Source organism: Bos indicus x Bos taurus, chromosome 11 (genome assembly GCF_003369695.1).
Source record: "Bos indicus x Bos taurus breed Angus x Brahman F1 hybrid chromosome 11, Bos_hybrid_MaternalHap_v2.0, whole genome shotgun sequence".
NCBI lineage: Eukaryota > Metazoa > Chordata > Mammalia > Artiodactyla > Bovidae > Bos > Bos indicus x Bos taurus.
This window is the reverse complement of record NC_040086.1, coordinates 3,248,041-3,256,454: the sequence shown is the minus strand read 5'-3', so window position 1 is coordinate 3,256,454 and position 8,414 is coordinate 3,248,041. Positions and strand designations below refer to the sequence as shown.

Genomic DNA, 8,414 nt, shown 5'->3' with positions numbered 1-8,414 from the left:
ACGTAGTTTGTTTCAGGACGTATTAGCGGTGGACTCAGCTTTAGTACAACATTCACTCGACAAATCCAGCTCAGCCTAAGTGAACGGCTCTGTAGTTAGGGGAAGTTACTAAAAGAGTTACTAAATTAGGAGTGAGGGGAAGTTACTAATTGATTAAAGAGAAAGTTTGTAGAGAACAGCCACGCCCAAGAAGAACCTTGACCTAGGATGAAAAGGGCCTCTAAGAGGCCCAAATCAGGTGGCTTTCTGATTTGTGCTGGGCCTTGAAGGAAACAGGTGAATAAAATGTATTAAGAATTATTCCAAGTTGGAGAAAGTCAGCCACTGCCACTTTACACACACACACACAGCAAAGGGCTTTCCCACAGCAAACTCGGCACAATCCAAGTGCAGGAGAATTCCACGAAGCGTTCCAGAGTGCTGTATCTTCAAGAGTGCAAAGATGAACAGTGCAGGTCCCCGTCCCCAAGGCAGCGCCACCGGGAAACTGAAACAGGTCCCGGGTATTCTCGAAACGGCTGAGAAGCGGGGGTGTGGCCTGGAAGAGACACTGGAATGGATTTTCCGCGCTAGACTTCGAGGTCCGCGCACTCAGTTCTCTGGAAGGCTCTCGCAATGCAGTACAGGGGATGCAGGCGTTTGTTGCCTGCTTCTCAGCTGCCGCCCTGCCTCCCCCAGCGCCCCGAAACTCCGCCCAGCTCCCGCCCCCGCCCCAGGGCGGCTGCGCGACCAAGCCCCGCCCCCCGTCCCCACGTGATCGCCGTCCCTGCCTCCGCGAAGCGTGGGCCGCCATTACAAGTTCTGGCGGCTGGGCCCCGGCCGGCCTCCCTCCTCCCCCTCCCCGGTGGGGCACCGGTGACAGGTTGGATTTGTGTTGACCCGTCCCGTCTGGCGTTTGGAGCCGTGGGCCTCTGAGAGCAGGACGAGGAGTTCGGACTGAACTCCGGGGCGGACAGACAGACCGGCGGGCTGCTCAGGTGACGGCACGGCGGGGGCGGTGCCCAGGGCCGCGCCCCGCCCCTCGCAGGCCAGCGCCCAGAGCCCGCCGCCAGTGCCCGTTTCCAGTATGGCCGCCCGCCGTGCTTGACCCGCGGCCTCTCCGCTTCGACTCCCCGTGGGCGATGCTGAGGCGGAGGCCGTGACTGACACGCTCGCTCACACGCACGCACGGACCCAGACCCACGTCCGGAGCCCGAGCCCTGGGCCCGGAACCGCTGTCTCCCCCAGGCGCCGCGGCCAGAGCCCGGACCACGGCTCCCGCGCCGCCGCCGCCTAGCCGAGAAGGACCGCGCCGGACCTCGAGCGCGGCGGCCCCGGGCCGGCAGGGATGGGGAAGCGGGCCGGAGGAGGAGCAGCGGGATCCGCCGCCGCTGCCTCCACGTCCGCCGTGGCTGGTCTGGAGCCCGCGGCCGGCCGCGGCGGGGGCCCGCGGAGCGCAGCCGCCGGCCTCCTGGGAGCGCTGCACCTGGTGATGACCCTCGTCGTGGCCGCGGCGCGGGCCGAGAAGGAAGGTGGGTGTCAGCCGGCCGGCATCTCCCGGGCCCGGCCCCGCGCTGTCACCGCGCCCTCGCGGAGGCCGCTGCCGGGCTGCCACCGGGGAGGAAGGGCCGCGGCTCGCGGCTCGGAGGGCGGCCGGGCTCAGGGCTCGGTCCGGCGCGAAGTTGCTCGGTCGAGTCTCGTCCCGAGCCGGGAACTCGCAGTTCGGATGCCAACTCGCGGCTTTGACCGCACGGAGTTGCTCTTGTTCTCCGTGATTCATTCCCCTCGTCTCACCCCCGTCTTCCCCCTTGTCTCCTGTCACTGCCATTTCAAAACTTCCTGAGTTCTCGTATATTCTTGCCACTTGGCTCACTAGGTAGGAGGGGCATATTTTTAGACTTGATTGTTGTTAATAAGCAAATTTCAGGACACTTTTTTTTTTTGGTTGCGGTTTTAATAACGGCGTGCGAACAGAGCTCACTTTAAATTGTAAAAATAGCGACACTGGGGGACAGCTTGCCAAATTTTACTTTAGATTTGTTTAAACGTTTTCGGAGGAGGAATCTTGTATCTTTAGCTTCCCTCTTAAGTATCGTTTTGCAGTATTGATGATTGTTCAGCTAACAGTTCTCTAATATTTTTTACATGTCTTAAGATACGTAACTGGGTGTCATTGTTTTTAATGTGAAAGACTTTAAAAACCAATGTCAAGTTTCTAGCTTGCGAACCTTTACCTGTAATTTACAATTAAGGGCTAAGTGTTATTTTTTAGGAAACTCTAGTTAGCATTGTATGATTGTAACCACGGTGCTTTTCCGGGGTTAAAAATGGTTTTGTAACCTAGAAGCCCAGATCTGTACTTTCGTTGGCACTACCTGTTTTTTGAACCTGAGGAAATGAGTGACCACAGAGCCTTCATGAAGAAATCACTAAAAGTGAATGGTTTTTAAAAAGCTAAGCGATATTTGTTAGTTTAGCTTTCGTTTCACACTGAACTGCCACTGCAAGGAAAATAAGTTCTTGCCACAGTGAGTTTAGGGTTGACGTTCTACTTCACAACTAAAGTCACTTTTTATTGTTATAGAAGGCAACAGCAAAGCAAAGCAAATTCATGTTAAAGTGCCAGGTGCTTCAGTTTACTGTTTTTTGTTGTTGTTCAAAACGGTGCAATGAACTCTTAAGCAGTTTGTGTTAACATAGGAGGAAGTCATTCAAAGAATTGCTGTCTGTAGAAAGGATTCATCTACAGAGGCAAGATTATTTCTTGAATGAAATATTGCTGCTTTAGGACTAGTCAGGCCTGGGGTTGTCACAGTTCATCTTTGGTTACAGATCTGCAGTTGATGGGTTCTCGTGTGGCCATTGGCACCCAGCACAGCCTGGCATGTAGTTGGTGTGTCCAGTAAAACTGCAATGGTCCAATAAGTTAAGGTCTCTTTGAATTTGAAGTAGTGCTTGGCAGGTGTCCTGGTTCTTGTCTTCCTTGGATTACCTTGCACAGTGCCAGGCACACAATAGGCATTTAACATTTGTTTGAGGAAGTAATTATATTCATGGGTCATTAACACAGGGATCTAAAACGATTGAAAAACGTTAAGTTTTTCAGTAAAACATCCAGTAAAACATTAAGTTTGTATTGTTCTTCTGCTTATTTTTCCAGCAGCCATTTTTTATGCTAATTCTTGGTGTATACTTAAGAAAAATCCTTTGTTTGAGAAATGTCAGACTAATTTATATTTGCGAATTTCCCTTTTGTATGGTTTTTAAGTTTTAGTACATCTCTCTAATACCCATAAATGTAAGGGTCAGGGGAGGAGAATTGGGGCCCCGGTGTACAAGAATGAAAAGATGGGGTGGAATCAGCCAGTGGTCCTGAGAATCAGACACCTTTTGTGGCCTGTGTTGTGTCTATATGAACAATTTGAACAGAGAAATTAGCTATTGAAGATAATTGACATATCTTCTGCCCATCATCAATGGATCTGATTCTGACCAAATATTCCAGGAAGAAAGCTCCAAAATTGACCAGTGCTTTCAGTCCCCTTGGTGATCAAATTCTAATAGTTTCTGTTTGAGTAAGTAGGAGAAGTGAGATTGATTTTCTTACATGAATGTGATACCGCAAGTTTGGCCCCGTTTGCCCCCCAAAGGGTGCTGTTTTGTTTTTTCTCAGCAAATCTGAGCAGACTTCTGAAGGCAGCTGAATTCACTCTGTCCATTTACATCCTGAGGATTTTTGGTGTGGTTTTATTTTGGTAGTATAAACTACCTTAACTTTTTGAAGCTAAGACTTACCTGCAATTTTAATGATGGTTCTCTGGGTATCTCGTATGTTAGTATATTTCTATTGCAGCCGAATTTCACTGGAAAATCTTCGAAACTAAGTAAAACTCATCATCTTCTAAAGAAAAGCAGCAGAAATTCCTAGATTACCTAATGCAGATTTCATGTTTGGACCAGGTGTTGTTAATTTTAAGTCAGACGCATGAGGCAACCTTTGTCTTAACATCCTGTATGTCTTCAGTTCAGTTCAGTCACACAATCATGTCCGGCTCTTTGTGACCCCATGGACTGCAGCATGCCAGGCTTCCCTGTCCATCACCAACTCCCGGAGCTTACTCAAACTCACGTCCGTTGAGTCGGTGATGCCATCCAACCATCTCATGCTCTGTTGTTCCCTTCTCCTCCCGCCTTCAGTCTTTCCCAGCATCAGCATCAGGGGTCTATTCCAGAGAGTCAGTTCTTCGCATCAGGTGTCCAAAGTATTGGAGCTTCAGCATCAGTCCTTCCAATGAATATTTAGGACTGATTTTCTTTAGGATTGACTGGTTGGATCTCTTTGCAGTCCAAGAGACTCAAGAGTCTTCTCCCATACCACTGTTCAAAAGCATCAGTTCTTCAGCTCTCCGCTTTCCTATATGTCTTAACACTGCTATATCTTAACATCTGTCTTCACTGATCTATGAGGGTATGTTTCACTAGTCTAGAGAAAAGGGGACCTTTGAGGATGTTTTGACTGTGCTCTGTAGTTTGTAAGGACTTTGAAAGAGTTGTCCAGGGTAGAAGTTACTGTAATTATTACAACTTAATTGGTTGTTTTGGATTGCTGGCAGTTTTCCTTGAAGCTAAGATCTAGATATTCAGAAGAGTGAAAATAGGGGGATGGTGTAGTGAAAATATATTAAAAATATAGTGAAAATATGTGTGTATATGGTAAACGTCTAACATTTAGTAGTATTTTTATTTGTAAGTCTGCCCATTCATTATTACCAACAAATAAAAGCTTTTTAAAAAAGCATCACGCATGCAAAGTCACCTCAGTTGTGTTTGACTCTTTGTGGCGCTATAGACTGTAGCCCTCCAGGCTCCTGTGTCCTTGGGATTTCCCAGGCAAGAATACTGGAGTGGGTTGCCATGCACTCCTCAAAAAAGCATCATATATCATCTATAATATAGTTTCATTGTGAAATGTGTTTGGGGGGCATGGTTGTCTTTTAATTTTTTATAAATATCGAGGTACATTTTATGTATCTAGTAAAGATGAAGTTGGGTAAGTTTTCAGGAATGTGATTGTTTTAATCTGTAACAATTTCACATGTTATTATCACTAGTGATTTATGGCAGGGTGAAGTTTGATAGTCTTTCTTAGGACTTTTAAGTTTGTCTACCAGATACTTTTGTTTCATGCACAAATTTTTGTTTTAAGCTGTGTTTGTGACAGAAGTGCAGGAGGAGGGTACAAAAGCGTTCTGTCTCCAAAGCATATGAACAGAAAGTGCTTAGGAATAAAAGCAGGAAGAAAAGAGATTAAAAACCTAATTTGGTGAGTTTTTTTATCTTAGATGGTAGATTGATCAGGAGTGGTATTTACTTTCTTCTTATTGAATTTTTACTTTATAATATAAATGTGTTTTTTAAGAGTGATTTTCTAAAGAGTGAGATATTTTCATTCTTTGCATGAGGGTAGAGTGATTACTTTTTAATTTAGAGCCTAGTAAGTAGAATATTCATTCATGTTGTTATTTAGTCGCTGAGTCTTGTCTGACTCTTTTGCGACCCTATGGACTGTAGCCCACCAGGTTCCCCTGTCCATGGGATTTCTCAGGTAAGAATAGTGGAATGGGTTCCCATTTCCTTCACCAGGGGATCTTCTCCACCCAGGGATCAAACCCAGGTCTCCTACATTGTCAGGAGGATTCTTTATGACTGGGCCACCTGGGAAGCCCATACTCATTCATAGTGCTCCATTAAGGAACTTCTGTCGCTTGCTTTTTACTAAAAGCTGTTCATTACTGCCCAGATCTGCACCGGGCAGCAGTTAAATGCTGTTGTTGAAAGCAGTGTGCTCCCTCTTTCTCTTGCTGAGGACTGTTTTCCTCCTCTTTGTAATCCTCGCCACCATCCTCAGAGATCCATGCCCCCCCAAAATCAACTTTGGGGGAGTAGGTGTAAAATCATTAATTTGTTATCATCCAGAGTAGAGTCATAAGCCAAGCTACTCTTAGAGAAAAATGAAATCATTGCCAGGTGTTGATATTTCATAAGTTCTCCTTCATCTGCCTGTGGCTTGAGCTCTCTGATTGGCCTGTCAGTGGGAGATGCCTTTTTTCTCTGGCTGAGTTTTTCCTTATCTGTGGTAAGCAGCATTGGGCACTGTCGATAGCTGCTTCTTGGAACTTCTCTCCCTTCATTTCTGTGACTTTGTACTTCTTGGTCATCATCCTGCCCCGCTCTCAGTCGCTGCTCTCTGGATGCCCGCTGCTCTCTGGATGCCCGTTGGCTGTCTTCCCTCTCTTGCATGTCTGGCGACCAGCACACACTGCTTGTGTCCAGAGCAGAATTGTCTGATGCCACCTCCAGTTTCCCAGTTTTTATTAACGCCATGATTATTCTGTCTGCCGCGTTGGTCTCGTTTCTGACCATTTACCAAGTGGCAGGTTGGAGTGTTAACTTCCTTGGGCAGCTTGCCCACAGCCTCCAGGCTGGGGCACTGCTGGGGGTCCTCACCTCCCAGCTGTCTCCACTTCCCTTCATTCTGCCATCCATTCTCCAAATTTGTATTGTCTTTGTTACTCAGCTGTCATTCATTTTGGTGCTTAATCAGGTACTGCCTCACTGAGCTACCTAAATTCCCTAAGGGGGTCCTTCTTCACCCAGAATTTCTGTGGGGCAGAACCTCTATCAACATCTGCAGTGTGGACAGGGTGGGCATTTAGTTTTAAACAGAAGTTTGCCTCGAATAACCTCATCCTCCTGTTCTCATATCTGAGTTCTGGACTGAGAGTCCAGAGTACAGGAAACCTGTACTTGAACTTGGATTCAGGTACCATTAGCAGTGCTGCTCTGGTAAGACTTAGAGCGACGCCACGTTATTCTTCCCTACATGTTGCTTTCCCTTGTAACTAAAATGAGTAACATACATTTATCTAAACCATCACTTTTGTTACTTCTGGATTTTAAGATTTTAGATCCTCATAAAACCCCAATTTACATATCATGAAACAGGCACAGGGAAATAAAGGAATGTTTCCAAGGTAACAGAGCCGGTAGGCATTTAAGCTCGGGTTCCTTTGCAGGCCATCTCTTCCTTGAGCCAAGCTAGTCAATCCTAAATGGGTATATAAACTGGTAGGTTTTGTTGTATATCAAGTGGACTTCCCAGTGATCTAGTGGGTAAGCATCCACCTGCCATTGCAGGGGACGGGGTTTAATTCCTGGTCCAGGAAGATCCCACATGCTGAGGAACAGCTAAGCCCATGAGTGACAGCTATTGAGCCTGTGCTCTGGAGGCTGGGAGCTGCGCCTGACTGAAGCCTGTGCACCCAAGAGCTTGTGCTCCCCAACAAGAGAAGCCACTGCAATGAGGAGTCAGTGCTCTGCAATGAAGAGTAGCCCCGGCTCACTTCATCTGAAGTCCTCACACAGCAACAAAGACCAGAGCAGCCCCAAAAATAAAAATAAATAAAAATTATTAAAAAAAAAGAACTGTCCTGCCAGTTTGTGCAAAACCAGCATGTTAAGTATTCAAGTGAGGTGCAGTTTAAAAAAAAAAAACAAAAAAAAAACAACCATAAACATCCATAACACTTTCTATCAACTTCTCAACCATTAAAATGATCATAGGCCATTTGGATTGTGCATATTCTTAAAAATGCACAGGGAAGACCCATGAATGAGTAATCCGTGTAACATGCATTCGATATTGGAAGCCACTGACTCGACTCTTTGCTCTTGATATTTTGGTACTTGGTATATTGCTTAGGTTAAAATTAACATTGCATATGGGACTTCCCTGGTTAAGACTTCGCCTTCCAACACAGGGGTCATGGGTTAGATCCCACTTGCCTTTCAGCCAAAAAACCAAAACATAAAATAGAAGCAGTATTGTAGCAACTTCAGTAAAGACTTTAAAATTGGTCCACGTTAAAAAAAAAATCTTCTAAAAAAATGACATTGCCTTCTGTGAATTCACATACTCCTTAGTTCTAGATTGGTATGCTGCTGCTGCTAAGTCGCTTCAGTCGTGTCCGACTCTGTGCGACCCCATCCCTGGGATCCTCCAGGCAAGAACACTGGAGTGGGTTGCCATTTCCTTCTCCAGTGCGTGAAAGTGAAAAGTGAAAGTGAAGTCGCTCAGTCATGTCTGACTCTTAGCGACCAGGCTCCCCTGTCCGTGGGATTGGTATGACAAGTTAGTCAAGATGTGTGGATAGTCTCAGAAACTGGACCTGTGTTAAAAGGAAATGGAGATAATCCAGAGGCCAGTAGTGGCATCAGTTTTTGACAATGGTGAAATCTTGTTCAGACTTATTTATTTGACTGCACCAGACCTTAGTTACAGTATGTGAAACCTAATTCCCTGACCAGGGATTGAACCTGGGCCCTCTGTATCGGGACCGTGGAGTCTTAGCCACTGGACCACCAGGAAAGGCCCT

The 8,414-nt window shown here is 46.4% G+C and overlaps 1 protein-coding gene across 2 annotated transcripts in view; it reads left to right on the top strand.

Annotated features, from left to right (window-relative positions):
- The first annotated feature begins 770 nt into the window (after nt 1–770).
- TMEM131 (transmembrane protein 131) overlaps nt 771–8,414 on the top strand; it is a 185,995-nt gene continuing 178,351 nt past the window's right edge. For both annotated transcript variants that reach the window (XM_027554633.1, XM_027554632.1), the window contains exon 1: nt 771–1,511. In XM_027554633.1, coding sequence (XP_027410434.1) covers nt 1,328–1,511 — 184 coding nt within the window. In that variant the 5' untranslated portion in view covers nt 771–1,327. The remainder of the gene's footprint in view (nt 1,512–8,414) is intronic.